This window comes from Colobus angolensis, unplaced genomic scaffold (genome assembly GCF_000951035.1).
Source record: "Colobus angolensis palliatus isolate OR3802 unplaced genomic scaffold, Cang.pa_1.0 Scaffold29, whole genome shotgun sequence".
NCBI lineage: Eukaryota > Metazoa > Chordata > Mammalia > Primates > Cercopithecidae > Colobus > Colobus angolensis.
Genome location: NW_012116154.1, coordinates 3426502 through 3443082, shown reverse-complemented (window position 1 = coordinate 3443082; position 16581 = coordinate 3426502). Strand labels below are relative to the sequence as shown.

The 16581-nt window shown below is 39.0% G+C and overlaps 1 protein-coding gene across 1 annotated transcript in view; it reads right to left on the bottom strand.

Moving 5' to 3' along the window:
* The window catches only part of PDS5A (PDS5 cohesin associated factor A), a 173565-nt gene that overhangs the window by 22508 nt on the left and 134476 nt on the right, over positions 1-16581 (bottom strand). The window contains exons 26-30 of the mRNA XM_011949083.1: positions 8376-8508; positions 7716-7835; positions 4619-4681; positions 3448-3593; positions 165-273 (exon numbers count right to left, since the gene is read on the bottom strand). Of these exons, the coding sequence (XP_011804473.1) occupies positions 165-273; positions 3448-3593; positions 4619-4681; positions 7716-7835; positions 8376-8508 (571 nt within the window). The remainder of the gene's footprint in view (positions 1-164; positions 274-3447; positions 3594-4618; positions 4682-7715; positions 7836-8375; positions 8509-16581) is intronic.

The following is a 16581-nucleotide window of genomic DNA, read 5'->3' as shown; positions in this document are numbered from 1 at the left end:
GCCTGTAGTCCCAGCTACTCGGGAGGCTGAGGCAGGAGAATGGCGTGAACCCGGGAGGTGGAGCTTGCAGTGAGCTGAGATCCGGTCACTGTACTCTAGCCTGGGTGACAGAGCGAGACTCCGTCTCAAAAAAAAAAAAAGAAAAAAAAAATTTTAAAATTTACCTTATTCTTTACTGGGTCAATATTCTTTACAGGTGTGACTGAAATAATCCTCACAGGGTTCTCTTCATTTTCACTAACTCCAGTTTCTGCTGCCTCTGAACTCTGTTCCCTGTTTAAGACAAATAAACCAAGACTTCATATTTCCATGAAGAGAAAGTTCACTCTCTCACCATACCAATAAAAAAAGGCTTAGGATGGTTTCGAAATCTGGACAAATGAAGCAACAATAGCAAGATTCGGATATTCTGTAGTTACAGACTATTGCTTTAAAAATACCATTTTCCATTTAGCTTTGATAAAGTGGTATCTATTTCCATTTTGCCTTAATAACCTTAAGACAGAAATGACTGCCTAAGACTACCCGATAAAAGGGTTAATTGTCAAGAGACAAAATAACACAACTGTTGTAAACTTTATCTTTTGGGAACAGAAAATCCTAAAACGAAAGTAAAACTATAGACCATAGTATAGTTGTCATTTCCATAGTGTTCTACAAAAAAGGGGGCTGTCGGCCGGGAGCGGTGGCTCAAGCCTGTAATCCCCAGCACTTTGGGAGGTCGAGACGGGTGGATCACGAGGTCAGGAGATCGAGACTATCCTGGCTAACACGGTGAAACCCCGTCTCTACTAAAAAATACAAAAAACTAGCCAGGCGAGGTGGCGGGCGCCTGTGGTCCCAGCTACTCGGGAAGCTGAGGCAGGAGAATGGCGTTAACCCGGGAGGCGGAGCTTGCAGTGAGCTGAGATCTGGCCACTGCACTCCAGCCCGGGCGACAGAGCAAGACTCCGCCTCAAAAAAAAAAAGGAGGGGGCTGTCAGAAGAGCCTATTTGGTAGGTATTTGAGGCCCCACTATTCTTTAAACCACATTAATTGATTTTATATCTTGGGCTTCATTTTTGCGAAAAGTGGTTTAAAACATCATTGGTTGAGTTTATTTTATTTTATTTTTTGAGGCGGAGTCTCGCTCTGTCGCCCAGGCTGGAGTGCAGTGGCCAGATCTCGGCTCACTGCAAACTCCGCCTCCCAGGTTCACGCCATTCTCCTGCCTCAGCCTCCCGAGTAGCTGGGACTACAGGCGCCCGCCACCTCGTCCGGCTAGTTTTTTGTATTTTTTAGTAGAGACGGGGTTTCACTATGTTAGCCAGGATGGTTTTGATCTCCTGACCTCGTGATCCGCCCGTCTCGGCCTCCCAAAGTGCTGGGATTACAGGCTTGAGCCACCGCGCCCGGCCGAGTTTATTCTTAAGATTTCATGTGTAAGAACAATATCTATAAAAACCACAATATTAAATGTTCCTACGAGTAGGGTCAGAAATGATAAAGGTTTGACGTGACAGATATCCTAATTACCCTGATTTGATCACTATACATGGTATGCATATACCAAAATATCACAAACACCTCATAAATATGCACAATTATTATGTATCAAAATAATTATGTTTATGACAAAAATTGCAGGTAGAAGTTCTTATGTAGTAGCTAATACACTGAATACTTAGTATGTTAAAACAAACATGGAATATTTTTATAAGTGGAAAATGTTAGAACAATGTAAACTTATCCTATACTTTTAAAAGAGACAGGGTCTTACTCAGGCTGGAATGAAATTGTGTAATCATAGCTGATATAGCCTAGAACTCCTGGGCTCAAGTGATCTTCCTGCCTCTGTCTCCTGAGCTCCCAAGTAGCTGGGACTACAAGTGTATGTCCCCATGTTGCCCAGGCTGGTTTCAAACTCCTGGGCTCCAGTGCTTATCCTTCCTCGGCCTCCCAAAGTGCTGGGATTACAGGTGTGAGCCATCACACATGGCCTTTTCTTTTTTTTAAGAGCCAGGGTCTTGCTTTGTCACCCAGGCTGGAGTGTAGCGGTGGCATCATGAATCACTTTAGCCTTGAACTTCTGGGCTCAAGCGATAATCCTGCGTTGGCCTACTAAAGTTCTGGAATCACAGCCATAAGGTACTATACCCAGCTCTCCTATACTAATTTGAGTTAAAAATTAAAAAGCATTTCATTTTATTTAAAAGTTATGTTTTCATAGTTTTTCTAAGCGTTGAATTTTCTTATGTATAAAAAATAAACATTTTGGGCCAGGCGTGATGGGTCATGACTGTAATCCCAGCACTTTGGGAGTCCAAGGTGGGCAGAGACTAGCCTGGCAATCATGGTGAGACCCCGTCTCTACTAAAAATACAGAGATTAGCTGGGAGTGGTGGTGTGCATCTGTAAGCTCAGGAAGCTGAGGCACGAGAATCACTTGAAACCGGGAGGCAAAGGTTGCTGTGAGCTGACATCCCATCACTGCACTCCAGCCTGAGTGACCGACAGAGAGCCTCTGTCTCAAAAATATTAAAAAAAGCATTTTGATACAAATTGGTTGTATTAATTCTTATATTATTTTCTGTTAACTTTTCTACACACTTAGAATGCTATATATTAATAGTTTCAAAGTGTGCAGTACACTCTTCATTTCCTCATTGAAAATACTAAAATGTGCCTGGGTGCGGTGGTTTGCACCTGTAATCCCAGCACTTTGGGAGGCTGAAGTGGGTGGATCACTTGAGCCCAGGAGATCGAGCCCGACTAGGGGAAGATGATGAAACCCCATCTTTACGAAAAGTACAAAAGAAAATTGACTGGGGGTTGGTGGTGCATGCCTGTAGTCCCTGCTACTTGGGATGCTGAAGTGAGAAGATTCCTAGAGCCCAGGAGTCTGAGGCTATGGTGAGCTATGATTCTGCCACTATCCTCTAGCCTAAGCAATAAAGTGAGACCCTGTCTCTTAAAAAAAAAAAAAATTACACAAAATTGAGGGAAAAAAAAAAATACTGGCCGGGCGTGGTGGCTCATGCCTGTAATCCCAGCACTTTGGGAGGCCAAGGGGGCGGATCACCTCAGGTCAGGAGTTTGAGACCAGCCTGGCCAACATGGCGAAACCGTCTCTACTAAAAATACAAAAATTAGCCTGGCGTGGTGGCAGGCACCTGTAATCCCAGCTACTTGGGAGGCTGAGGCAGGAGAATCGCTTGAACCCAGGAGGTGGAGGTTGCAGTGAGCCGAGATTGCACCATTGCACTCCAGCCTGGGGACAAAAGTGAGACTTCGTATCAAAAAAAGGAAAAAGAAAAAAGAAAAAGAAAATACTAAAATCCATCAATATTATTTTGTACCAGAACACCTCTAACGACAGAAGACCATTTTATGAGACAGCGCTTTAGGAATAAAAGATAAACCAAGTAGTGAGTGCTAGTAACAAAATAATTGGAGAGAAAAGTTGCCTTGATCGATTTCCGGTTGAAGGGTTCAGCTCTGAATTTACATTAATATTGCTTCCAGTCTCAGTGCCAGTGCTTCTAACATAGGGTTTCCTTCCTGTTGCTGATAAAGGCTTATTTACTGCACCTAGTACTCCAGCAGGCTTTGGCTAAAAACAAAAAGAAAAAAAACCCCCAAAAACACACACGTTTATATCTTACCATGTATACATGTAAATTTAGACAAAAGTAAGAGATATTGTTAAATGCTAATTAGTTAAATTTACCAGAAATGTTCATTCTGGGCCAGGCACAGTGGCTCCTGACTATAAATCCCAGCACTCTGGGAGGTGGATCACTTGAGGCCAGGAGTTCAAGACCAGTCTGGCCAACATAGTGAAACCCAACCTCTACCAAAAACATAAAAATTAGTCAGGTGTGGTGGTGTAAGCTTGTAGCCCCAGCTACTTGGGAGACTGAGGCACAAGAATTGCCTGAACCCAGGAGGTGGAGGTTGCAGTGAGCTGAGATTGCACCACTGTACTCCAGCCTGGGCGACAAAATGAGACTGTCTCAAGAAGAAAAAAAAAGTTCATTCTGTAAAATTGTGTTTGGCTGCCTTAATACAATCAAAAGTCATAAGCATATCTCTACTTAATAATAACTAGGTAATATTAATTTAACCTTTATTATTCAATCAAAATACAAAGTTCCCCTAAAATACAGCAAAATACATAATAAATGCTCCTATAAACAAACTATTGTAGATATATATAGAGAGTAATACTTTAGGAATTGTTTACAAAAAACTAAATTTCCTTTTGCTGTTTTAGGTGTCACCGTATTACTTATATAGAACATGAATTATCTAATTCATTAGATAGTAGTATAAAATTATTTCTTTTATCTTATATACCTAAGTTGGTTATAGCATTTCCCAGGAAAGCCTTCTTTGTGAATTGTAAATAAACTGTGCTTAACATTACTGATGAGAACACACAGTGGCAATTCAGAAGAGTGGTTGCTGGCAGAAACAGTCTAAAAGCATGGCTGCTTTAGATGCTTTAAATCCATAATGTGATCCCTAAGAATCAGGAACTATATAATCTAGTGGTCATTTAAAGGTATTTCTAGGAATAGCAGAAGCAATATACACATGAAACAAAGATCTCAAAATTATTAAGTACATTAATACCTTTCCTGTTAACAGAAGTACTCTTGTCTCTTCTGAAATATAACTCTTATCATTACAGAAGTCCTATTAATAAAAAAAAAAAAAGAAAAAAGAAAAAGAAAAAAGAAACATCAATCAAACGGAACATGAGTATTTTAATTATCCCAATAAGGTTTTTTAGGTATTGTGCCTTGCAATAATAAATACACTTGTGCTAACACATATACCAGTTCGTCAAACAAAACATTTAATGAGCCATACCATAAGTCTAGCTTTAAATTAAACTGATGGCACACACACTTAGGCAAATGTCAAAGATAAATTTCCTAAATCACACCATAAATAAAGCACACCCATGTTTTCGTATGGTTCAATGCAGTTTATTCGTTAGATTTATTCATTGAATTCCACCACATCATAAACTCAGGCTGGGTGTGGTGACTTACGCCTGTGAGCCTCATCCCAGCACTTTGGGAGGCCAAAGTGGGCAGATCACCTGAGGTCAGGAGTTTGAGACCCACCTGGCCTGGCCAACAGTGAAACCCCATCTCTAAAGAAATACAAAATTAGCCGGGCCAAGTGGCACGCGCCTGTAATCCCAGCTACTCAGGAGGCTGAGGCAGGAGAATCACTTGAACCTGGGAGGCAGAGGTTGTGGTGAGCCAAGATCGTGCCACTGCACTCCATCCTGGGTGACAAGAGTGAAACTCCACCTCAAAACACAAACAAACAAACAAAAACAACAACAAAAAAGACATAAAACTGTTTCTTAGAACCATAAGTAGACCAACTGTCAAAATACAATTAAGTGAATTATGTTCTTTGACAGCTGTGATACTAACAAGTAAATAAACGATTTAAACAAAATGTGGAAAATGATAGCACTTTGAGAGTTTATCTATATACAAATTAGGAGTTCAAACTTGATCTCTCGATGCCTCTTCCTGTTTAATATCTGAAAATGGCAAACAAATAAACCACAATGTTGTGTCAGTGAAGCAAAACCAGCTACTAAACTCAGGAAATATAAATAAGTTTTAAGTAATCCCATTAAAAAATATTTTTTAATTGTATTAAATTTACCTTCACAGAAGTAGGAAAGAACAAAGTGTGCCTGTGAGGAAATCACAGTTTTGTCATGTGTGCTAGGCAAAGCCGTATCATTTCTTTTGCACTGTCTTCTATGCAGCTAAAATAAACATCAAGAAACCTGTATACCAAAGTTCATTCACTTCATTCATAGATACACTATAGCTTCACTAGGTTCACTAACTTCACAAACCTAGTTTTCTAGTGTTTATGAATTTATAACACATTGAAAGCAACATGTTAGAAAAATAAGGAATGCTGCATACTGAAAACAGAAAAACCTAAGTTATTATTAAGAAGACTAAAACACTATAACACAGAAAATATCAAAAGAAAAAAAAATTGTTATTTATGAGGCCAGACAGGTGTAGTGACATGTAGGAATTTAATTCTTGATGATGGTATTACCACTGTTATGAAGATTCTATTCAGGTATTATTCTATTCATGATGGTCCTGAGTCAACAACAGGATTAATTTTAATTCAACAGCTCACTTAAGAGCATTTTATAGGCTGGGCATGGTGGCTCATGCCTGTAATCCCAGCACTTTGGGATGCTGAGAGGTGGGTTGATCACTTGAGCCCAGGAGTTTGAGGCCTGGCCAACATGATGAAACCACCTCTCTACAAAAAAGTTAAAAAATTAGCCAGGTGTGGTGACACATGCCTGCAGTCACAGCTACTTGAGAGGCTGAGGTAGGAGGACTGTTTGAGCCAGGGAGTTGGAGGCTGCAGTGGGCCAAAATCAAGCCACTGCACTCCAGCCTGAGTGATGGAGACCAAAAAAAAATTTTATACAGATCAGTGGATTCAATTAGAGAGCATACTTTTGCAATTCTCATTATTTCTATCAAAAGCAAGGCACAGTTAAGTGTTTAATACTAAATCAATAATAAAAATCATTACATTTTAGCAAACTTTTAGTAAAGTACGGCATTCAAAGTAGGAAGCTCCGTTTATTTCTTGGAATGTGCATTTGGAGAATTCTCTAAGCTAGGGGTCTCCAACCCACGAGCCGCAGACCGGTATGGGTTATAGGTCGTGGGTCTGCGGCCTGTTAGGAACTGGGATGCGTAGCAGGCAGTAAGTGGCTGGCCAGCAAGCATTACCACCTGAGCTCTGCCTCCTGTCGGATCAATGGCAGCATGAGATTCTTACAGAAGCACAAACCCTACTGTGAACTATGCATGCGAGGGAGCTAGGTTGTGTGCTCCTTATGAGAATCTAACTAATGCCTGATGACCTGAGGTAAAACAGTTTCATCCTGAAACCATCTCCCCACCTCAATTTCTCTGCGGAAAAATTGTCTTCCACGAAACTGGTCCTAGGTGTCAAAAAGGTTGGGAATCACTGCTCTAAAGGGGTCATTACTGAGGCATATACATATACATTTACAGGAGAAAGTTAAACAAGTTTAAAATACCACCTAAAAGCAGGAAATAAATAAAAGCTTTTAAAAATCCAAATTAGCTGGAAACACTTAACAGAGCCTGGGTTACCTGAAAAATTTACTTACATGGGAAACAACTTGCTGAAAGCAGAATAGATACACTGTATATTAATTAATAACACCATTTATTGAATGGTTTTATGTGATAAACTCTTCATATAAACCTAGATATTAGTAATTGTCCATATGTATTATTAATATCTGCATTATAAAGATGAAGAAATTGAGGCTTAGAGGAGGGAACTTGTCCCTCCTTACAGTGTGCCAAATAGTAAAAATTTTTGTCTGCAAAAATACCACGTTTCAATAAAATTAGATTAAAATAATTTAAAAAATCTGAAAACTCTTTTTAATACTAGAAATTCCTAGAATAAACATAAGATCAGCAATATTTGTAGTCTTCTGTTCAAGTCAGAATAATGTTCAGGGCTGTGTAAGACAATCTCCCATTCTTTGATAAACTCTGATTTTCTTTTTTTACTCTGTAGTCAAGACAATTCAGTATTTGTCACAAGGTTGATAGTAACTGAAATTTAAATCAGTTTAGTGTGGTAGGAAAAATGAGAGGAAGAAAATTACCTTTTCAGGTTGTGTAAAAAATTTCATTGGGAGGACTGGGTCCTTTGGTGAATCTGCATTGCACAAAGCACTTTTACTATTTATAACACAGAGAGCCACATCACATACTGTATACAGTTTCTAGGGAAGAAAACAAATCATATATAACTTTTAGTATTGCGAAATAGTCACAATTACCAATTCCACTAAATGTATAAATTAGAGTTAAAAGAAGGATACTGTGGTTGTTATTTATTCCTTGAACATTCCATATTTCTGTTCAGCATTGTTTATGCAGCCTTGTGGTAAAGAAAAATCCCTCTATATGAATTTAACATGAATGCCAATATGCATGGAAAATAAATGAACCAACCCAAAGAAAGCACACAAAAAGAACAAGCATTTGTCTGTAACTCTTACTGTAAGTTTGTAAAATAGCATAGTTGTACATTTTATTCTTATCCTCTAGATCTAAGGTTATAATGTCTTTTCAGAGCACTAAAGATTCTTGAAATAAAATTCACTTGTAATGAAGTGCAATAAAAACTATTCATTTACTTTTGTAAACATTCTAAAATTTAAATTATTATGTATGGCCAAAAAAAGAAAAAAAAAAAAAACAGTAGGACAATATATTTTTCTATTACATCTTAACACCCACTGGCCTAAGACTCATCTTACTTCATTTGTCTTGGATTCATCTGGAGACTGGGCATCTCTGGTTAACTTGATGTTCTCTGCCATCTTCTTCATAAAGGCATGGCTATTGTTTTCATTCTTTGTCATTAAAACTTCAAGCATGAACCATAGGCACCTAAATGTAAACATATTAAAGAGACTAGATATAGATAGATGCTTTAGCTTAAAGCAATAAATATGTTAACAGGAATTTCTGTTGTCTGAATAAAATAAAATAAAATGATCAACCTTAATGACTAGTACATGTTATTATCCTATTAATAATATTCTATTCAAATGGAAAATTAAAGCATGAAATAATATATAAAAAATGAAAACATAGCTTAATATGAGAAATTCTGACAGTTTCATAAGGCATATAAAGATTCACCCTAGCTGGACATGGTGGCTCATGCCTACAACCTCAGCACTTTGGGAGGCTGAGGTGGGTAGATTGCCTGAAACCAGAAATTCGAGGCCGGGCGTGGTGGTTTATGCCTGTAATTTGGGCACTTTGAGAGGTCAAGGAAGGTGGATCACGAGGTCAGGAGATCGAGACCATCCTGGCTAACACAGTGAAACCCTGTCTCTACCCAAAATACAAAAATTAGATGGGTGTGGTGGCAGTCGCCTGTAGTCCCAGCTTCTTGGGAGGCTGAGGCAGGAGAATGGCATGAATCCGGGAGGCGGAGCTTGCAGTGAGCCAAGACTGCACTACTGCATTCCAGCCTGGGTGACAGAGTGAGACTCTGTCTCAAACGGAAAAAACACAAAACAAGAAATTCGAGACCGACCCCGTGAGACCCCATCTCTACAAAAAAATACAAAAATTAGCTGGGCATGGTAGTGGGTGCCTGTAGTCCCAGCTACTTGTGGGGCTGAGGTGGGAGGATCGCTTGTGGCTGCAGTGAGCCATGATCACACCACTGCACTCCAGCCTGGACAAAAAAGTGACACCCTCTCAAAAGAAAACACAGATTCACCCTATAGGTATATTTAGATAATCCGATGTATCTTAACACCCAGCAATGATGAGCAAATCAACACACAGCAGTCTTGGCATTTTGATTATTTATAAGCTATGCAGGATTTCTACAATTGGTATGCAGTTCTGCTGAGAAACAAATCTAAACTGCATGTACTATGAGGCTGATGTGTGTGGTACTCAGCCACTCAGTTAAGGAGTCACAATCTCAAACTACTTTTGCTATTCTACACTTGTCACTGTATATTCATTTAGCATATTGTGTCTGAAGGGAACATCTGAATTTCCAAGTAAAAGGGAACCCCAAATCAGGCTGAACATTAGAATTGCTTGGAGAACTTAAATAGACAAATCTGGAAATGGGGCCTGTTTTTATAAAGATCCCGGGATTTTCAGGCAGTGACACGACTACTACATTACTGCATCAACAAGGGAGAAATTATTTGATGATACTCTGTAAAAGTTTCTTTTCCTACATTCCATGTAACTGTTTTAAGAGACTACTGTAGCATGCATTAGTTTTTTAGCTTAATGGCTTAAATGATAGTTGATTGTTTCAATAATATTTATTAACTTTGGCAAAGAGTTGTCAACTCTAGTTAGATATTGGATAGCTGCTAGAATCCTGATCAAAGAATGGAGCAGAATAATGAATAACAACACATATAATAAAAATTAGCAAATATTTAATGAGTGCTTACTAGCTAATAAGCATTAGGCTAAGCACTTTACCTTCATATAATCCTCATAATTCTATAAAGAATATGAAAAATCATCACCATTATATATAGAACCTATTTTTTTTTTTTGTCTGTCTTTTAAGACTGGGTCTTGCTTGCCTCTCAGGCTGGAGTGCAGTGGTGTGATCACAGCCCTGGCAGCCATGGTGTCCTGGGCTCACACTATCCTCCTACCTCAGCTTCCTGAGTAGCTGGGACTATAGGCGTTCGCCACTACGTCTGGCTAATTTTTATAGAGCTGGGGTTTCACCAGGTTGCCCAGACTGGTCTTGAACTCCTACGCTCAAGCAATCTACCGGCCTTGGCCTCACAAAGTGCTGGGACTGCAGGCGTAAGCTACCACGCCTGGCTGTCTAAGTATTTTTTTTGAGGCGTTACCTGTTTAGGGTCACAGAGATAAAAAGATGGAGCTAGGATTAGAACCAGGTCTGCCTTTACACTTTTAACAAAAATACACAAAATAAATATAATAAACATTATCTGAGCAACTATGTACTAGACAAAGGTGGCAACACTGAACACCTCAGTTCTACAGGTTTGAGGATTCTATTTATTTATGTAAACACTGAAGTCATTTCCTTGACTCTTAGGTCAGAATTCTGTTGAGTTTCTATTAACTTGAAGATTTGTTTGATCCCTTTTCACAAAAGTATAGGGTTAGGATTACTCTCAGTTTTAGGGGATAAGGTGAGGAAGCATTCCTACGCAGCGTTTCTTTAAAAAGTTGTAACAAAAAAATCTTGCAATAAGGTTTTAAACATTAGTATATATATATATAAAATACTTGAATGTACATCAACATAATAGAGAATTTATTCCTTGAAGTAACTGGAAAAAAGTATGATTGTTTTGTGATAAGCACGCCAATTCCACCTTAATTTTATGCAAACATGCTGAGACTAATGTGCTATCTAACATGAACCAATCGACTCAATAAATTTTAGTACTTGGAAGCTGTTCAATATAATGTTATGTTTAAAACAGGATACAAAACAATACAAAACAAAATGTATTATAAAACAATAGAAAATAGACATTAAAATATTTTGTGAAATTAGAATATGATGAAAACCTTGGGGCTGTGTCTCACTTCTGCATCCTCAATACTGCCCAAGAAATGTAATCATTAATGTTTACCCATCCTACGAAGTACACAGACTCCCATAATCCTCTGCTTCTTCTTGCCTTATCCAAAGGAGCTAATTCCTCTCCATCTCAATGTCTTTTCACTGAGCTCTCTGGAATACACTTTCCCCCCAAAAAGAAACTTCAATGAATGCTCACTTTACCCTTTTGCCATAACTGAAACCATACCCCCACTCCAAGAATGCTTGCCTTGCATTACCCTAAAGTTGTAACTGCTCATTCTATTAGATGACGCACACTCAGGGTTAGAGAGTGGGTTCAGCTTCTATCATCCCCAATGCTGATTCCAGTTATTCTTTCATGTTTATGTACAATTACTCCACGGAAGCTTGTGCCATCTGGCTGCTTCTACCATCCTCTCCTTGTCAACTTATCTATCAGCTTCCCTATGTTCCTTGCATTCATTTAGTTTCTGGATGACATTTTTCCTCGACTCCATCTTTAAGTCCTGCCTATTTTCTGGGCAACCTACTCAACACGATTTCCTAATTCTTTGGCGGTTCCAATCCTGGTAAATTTTCTTTGCCTAAGACATTTCACTGCCTCAGACATTCCTAGACTTGGTTAATCTTTAGAAATTGTTCACCTGTGAAATTACAAATTCACTGCAGCCTACCTCCTGGGCTCAAGAGATGCTCCTGCCTCAGCTTCCCGAGTAGCTGGGACTACAGGCACACGTTACAATACCAAGTCAATTCAAAAAAATTATTTGTAGAGATAGGGTCCTGCTATGTTGCTCAGGCTGGTCCTGAAATCCTGGACTCAAAAAATCCTCTTGTCATGGCCTCTCAACATTTTAATCACTTTTTTGAAAACAGTGTGAACTCTCTTACCAATTTTTCTTCTGGTACACTTGCTTTGAAAAACTCAAGAACGATCCAAAGTCTTTGGCTTCTTGACAGCTATATTTAGAATTGTTTAATGCTACAGAAAAACCGTGTAGCTGAGAAGCTTGATATAATTATAAATTTAAAATTTTTAACTTGGTACTTTATGCTAACCAGCTATCCTATGTGTCACCAGGATTTTTAGCTACTTCTTCACAGCAGCTGTTCCCAATCTTTACACTACTCATATCTAATTCTATCACCCTCACCTACCAGTAGACTCTGCTCCTTTATCATTTAGAAGCCTAAGTCATTAGATGAGACCTCCTCAACTACTTAACAGCAGTCCTGGAAAATTATTTTTATTTCCTGGCCTTCCTTTTATCTATCTTTAAGATCCCACCACCTCACAAATTCTTCTTTTAGAAGTCCTCCTCTCAATTTATTACCATCGTTTCTTTTACCTACAACCACACTTGATCCCCTGGCTCCTTACATACTTCCCATTACCTTCTTCCTCCCCAGTTCATAGCCAATTTTTAAAAAAGATTTGTCTAAACGATACATATTTCTTATCTTTTGGCAATTTGGCTTTCATCTGCATTGCTTTACTATAGCTGCCCCTGCCAAGCTTATCAGTGAGTGCTTTGTTGCTAAACACATTTTAAACAATTTTTCCAACCAGTAAGCAAATAAATACAGTTTGTTGTTAAATTCAAAGGACACTTATTAGCTGTGTGACTTTACCCTTGCTGATATCTTCATTTGTAAAATGGGAACAGGAAGGGTGCGGTGGCTCACACCTGTAATCCCAGCACTTTGGGAGGTCGAAGCGGGTGGATTACCTGAGGCCCGGAGTTTGAAACCAGCCTGGCCAACATGGTGAAACTCCATCTCTTTAAAAAAATACAAAAATTAGCCGGGCATGGTGGTGCATGCCTGTAGTCCCAGCTACTTCGGGATGCTAAGGCAGGAGAATCGCTTGAACCTGGGAGGCGGAGGTTGCAATGAGCCAAGATCACACCACTGCACTCCAACCTGGGTGACAGAACAACACTCCATCTCAAAACATAAACAAAAACAAAAATAAAATGGGAACAACAGTAATTATCCCATTGTTCTAAAGAATAAATGAGGTAATATTTCCAGTACACTTAACATATAATAAAAAGCCAATGAAAGCGGGTTCCTGATCATTTTTCCAAACTGCTGCTCCTTTGACCTCCAATATTCTTCCTCCAGGTCGTTTTCTGATTCTCTGTTCTTTCCAGCAGTGATATGTCTGAAGTCTACACTATTAGAAGTTCTGCTCTACAGATTATTTTTTCTTCCTCCTCTTTTTAACTTCTGACTCCCTCCAAGTGTGAGTTATGTGCCTATTCTAGGTACTCCCACAATAGAGAGCATATATCACATACCTTATTGTAACCACCTCTTTACCTTTCTTCATCTTCCATTAGATTGTAAACCTTAAGGGAATATATATGATACTCATATTACATAACCTCACAGCCCAAGAACCTAGCATACCTGGCACATCGAAAGTACTCTATAAATATTTGTTAAGGAAGTATGAACATATGAAGAAGAAAAAGTGTTGAAAGATACAGACCAAACTGTTAATAGCAATGATGGGCTTTTAGGGGGTTTAATGATGAATAATTATTTTCTTCTTAATGAATTCATTTTCAATTTTATCTTACTGAATATCAATAAAGGAGAAAGGTAATCATTAAACATTAAAGGCGGCCTGGCGTGGTGGCTCACACCTGTAATACCAGCACTTGAGGAGGCCGAGGCGGCCGGATCATGAGGTCAGGAGATGGAGACCACAGTGAAAATCCGTCTCTACTAAAAATACAAAAAATTAGCCGGGCATGGTGGTGGGTGCCTGTAGTTCCAGCTACTTGAGAGGCTGAGGCAGGAGAATGGCATGAACCCGGGAGGTGGAGCCTGCAGTGAGCCGAGATGGCGCCACTGCACTACAGCCTGGGCGACAGAGCAAAAAAAAAAAATTAAATAAACATTAAAGGCTATATTTAAGTAAGATTTTTCAAATTCAAATAAATTATTACTGATGTCAGAAAAACGGCAGAGTTAAGAAATTTCAGATATCAACTGCAACAACAAAACGAAAGCTGGAAAAAACCAATCATAATCACCTGTCCAGAACTCTGGAAGCTCATGGGACCCAGCAACCAGGAGGTAAACACCTGGTTTGATGGAGGGAGAGGGGATGAATCTCAACAGTGAAGGGAATCTATGTCAGGGTCACAGGCTGACCATAAACATAACAGAACTATAACTTCAAGGCCTACACAAAACAAGGAATACAGACTTTGTGAAAGTAGTTTAGAAAAGTCAGAATGGTGGACTGCGCCCTACAAGAACCAAAAGCAATCTAGAAAGAGGGGAAGAACCAGACTTTTAGAGTTATCACATTATAGTACTTAAAATGTCCAATTCCTAACAAAAAACTACAAATCACATAATCAGGCAAAAATGACTAACTCACAGGGGAGAAGAAAGAATTAGGAATTAACCGTGAGGAGGCCCAGATTTTAGAGTGACTAGTCAAAGACATTAAATCAACCGTCTTAAATATACTCAATGAGATAAAAGAAACAAAGATAATTACATGTATGAACAAGCAGAGAATACTGATGAAGAGACAAAAATAATTAAAAGGAACCAAGCAGGAATTCCAGGACAGAAAAGTATAACAGCTGAAATTAAAAATTCACTCTAGGAGGATTCAATGGCAGACTACAGCAGGCAGAAAAAAGATTCAGCAAACCTGTAGATAAGGCAATTGAAAATACTCCGTCTGAACAGAAAGAAAAGAGAATGAAGAAAAACAATTTCTAAAGAACCTGCAAGACACAATCAGAAATACTAACATACACATCATGGAATTCCCAAATGGAAACACAGAAAGTGGCAGAAAAAATATTTGACGAAATAATGGTCAAAAACTTGCAAATTTTATGAAAGATGTGAATTTATACATCCAAGAAACTCAGTGATCTCCAAGCAGGATGAAATCTGAGACCCACACTGAGACACATTAGGGTCAAATGGTTGAACATGTGATAAAGAGATAAAGGATAAAGGTTTTTTCAAAGTAGTCAAGAAGGAAGTGACTCATGTTAAAGGATCCTCAGTAAGAATAACAGCTGATTTCTCATCAGAAGCCATAATGGCCAAGAGGCAGTGGTGGGATGACATCCTCAAGTTCTATAAAAACAAAAAACAAAAAACCCTGAACAACTCGTCAACCAAGAATCTTTTTTTTTTTTTTTAAGAATCTTATATCCTACATAAGATTTGTCTCTGTCTAAGAATAAATACAAAATCAACACATTTTCCAAATAAACAAGAGCAAAGGGAGTTTGTCATTAGCAGACCTATCGTATGAGAAATGCTAAAGTGAGTCTATCAGGCTGAAATGAAAGAACACTAGATAGTAATTTAAAGCCACAAGAAGAAATAAGTAAATCTGGTAAAAGTAACCATATAGGTACATTTAAAAGACAGTATTATTGTACTTTGGCTCATAACTCATTTTTTTCATACATGATTTAAAAGGAAAATGCAGCTGCGTGTGGTGGCTCATGCCTGTAATCCCAGTACTTTGGGAGGCCAAGGTGGGTGGATCTCCTGAGGTTAGGAGTTCGAGACCAGCCTGGCCAACATGGTGAAACCTCGTCTCTAGCAAAGATACAAAAATCAGCCGGGCTTGGTGGCGGGCACCTGTAATCTCAGGTACTCAGGAGGCTGAGGCAGGAGAATTGCTTGAACCTGGAAGGCGGAGGTTGCAATGAGCCGAGATCGTGACACTGCACTCCAGCCTGGGCAACAGGGTGAGACTCCGTCTCAAAAAATAAATAAATAAATAAATAAAATAAAAATAAAAGGAAAATGCATAAAACAGTAACTGTAAATCTAAGTAAATGGGAATATGCCTATAAAGATGTGATTTGTGATAATAAAAAATAAAGGGAGGGAAAATACAGATGTAGAGGAGCAATGTGTCCATAAGCTATTGAAACAAATTTACTATTATTCAAACTAGGTTGTTATAAATTTGAGATGTCAGCTGTGATCTAAAACCTAATGAAATAGCTAAAAATTTTACAAAAGAGAAGTCAGAAGGTTCACCACAAAAAAGTCAACTAAATACAAAAGAAAAAGGCAAAATTGGAGGAATTCAACAAAAAACAAGACATGCAGAAAATACACAGCTAAGGCCGGGCGCGGTGGCTCACACCTGTAATCTCAGCACTTTGGGAGGCCGATGTGGGCGGATCACGAGGTCAGGAGATCGAGACCATCCTGATGAACGCGGTGAAACCCCGTTTCTACTAAAAATACAAAAAAATTAGCTGGGCGTGGTGGCAGGCGACTGTAGTCCCAGCTTCTAGGGAGGCTGAGGCCGGAGAATGGCTTGAACCCAGGAGGCGGTGGAGTTTGCAGTGAGCAGAGATCGCGCCACTGCACTCCAGCCTGGG